The 1,284-nt window shown below is 56.3% G+C and overlaps 1 protein-coding gene across 1 annotated transcript; it reads right to left on the reverse strand.

Moving 5' to 3' along the window:
- Window positions 1–40: 40 nt before the first annotated feature.
- On the reverse strand, window positions 41–1,152 carry P884DRAFT_273681 (uncharacterized protein; the record flags this gene model as incomplete). The annotated part of the gene is made up of 1 exon (XM_069442612.1): window positions 41–1,152. A coding segment is annotated over one exon (1,112 nt), but the record flags the coding sequence as incomplete, so codon positions are not given.
- Window positions 1,153–1,284: the final 132 nt, after the last annotated feature.

Consider the following 1,284-nt stretch of genomic DNA (forward strand, 5'->3'; position numbering starts at 1 on the left):
CATCTGCGAGCTCTCGGTGTTGCCGGCAGCGGTCGTGAACCTGGAGCCGGAGGTGGGGCGGTCATTGTCTTCATCAGACGACGTATCGGCCCGCTGCGCTGCATCACCAAGTATCTCGACCGCCTTCTTGTGGACCAGGTTAAACAGGTTGTCACCCGACCAGCGCGATCGCTCCTCCATTTCGGTCGCGCCCTCAATGATGCCCTCCATGAAACTCTCCTGTAACTCCGTTTCCGACATGTCACTGCCTATCTCGGCCCTCCGCTCCTCCAGGTCCTGATCCGAGTAACCGACAAAGTGGGCCCTGGGCTGCCCATCGGATACTGGCAGAGGGTCGTTACGTATGTTGGGGTCCTCAAACTCGTAGGGCCTGGCCAGGTTGTTCTTCTCCAGGAACTGGCAAATGGTATCCGTAAGCTCCCTCAAGTTGTTAGGGGCATCCAGATTGGCGGGGTGGTCAGCCGGGAGATCCTCGTTGAACCCTAACATGCGACGGTGGTATAAGCAGCTCCCCGGATCGCAGACACAGGTGCACCCGTTATCGACCAGGTCGGACTGCGCATCTGGATCCGGCGTCTCGGACTCATCGGTGACGTGGGCAAAGTAGTGATGCACGTTCATCTTGCTGTTCCGTGGCTTCCAGAAGGGGGCCTCAGGACAGTCGATCTTGTGCTTGCGGCTCCTCTCCTCGTATTTGTCCAAGTCGGCGAGCTTGAACATGTTCTGCCGGCGATCACCATTATCCTTGAACCAGTGCAACAACCCAAACACCATCGACTCCAGGGTATTGAGGATATTCTCGTTATCCTCGGTCGGTTTCATCGACAAGACCTGCTCGACGATAGACGAGATGAAGTGGCCCATACGAACCATGGCGGGACTCGTATAGTCCTCCACACGACTAGGCGGATTGACGACCCAGGCGAAGCGGTTGAAGGGATGCGCAAACTTCATGCGCAGGATCTCGTAGGCGACCATCAGGCGGAGGGTCCGACCCTTGATTCGCTTGGGAATACGGCCGGTAAAAAGGATCTCCGGCACGATCTTGCGGCACATCTTGTCCTCTTGGACGATCGAGTAAGTGCCTGAACACATGACGATGTGCCAGCGCACGACCTGGCCCTGACCCATACGATACAACCGACCGATGACCTGGAATAAGCTCTAGTAATTCCAGGAATATTGGAGGATGATGCCACGGCAACAGTTGCGATGCAGGTTGAGACCGGCCATCGAAAGACTCATGTTGATGACGAGGAACTCGATGTCGGAGTTGTCGTTATT

This window comes from Thermothelomyces heterothallicus, assembly GCF_042370625.1.
Source record: "Thermothelomyces heterothallicus CBS 202.75 unplaced genomic scaffold P884_scaffold_80, whole genome shotgun sequence".
NCBI classification, from domain to species: domain Eukaryota; kingdom Fungi; phylum Ascomycota; class Sordariomycetes; order Sordariales; family Chaetomiaceae; genus Thermothelomyces; species Thermothelomyces heterothallicus.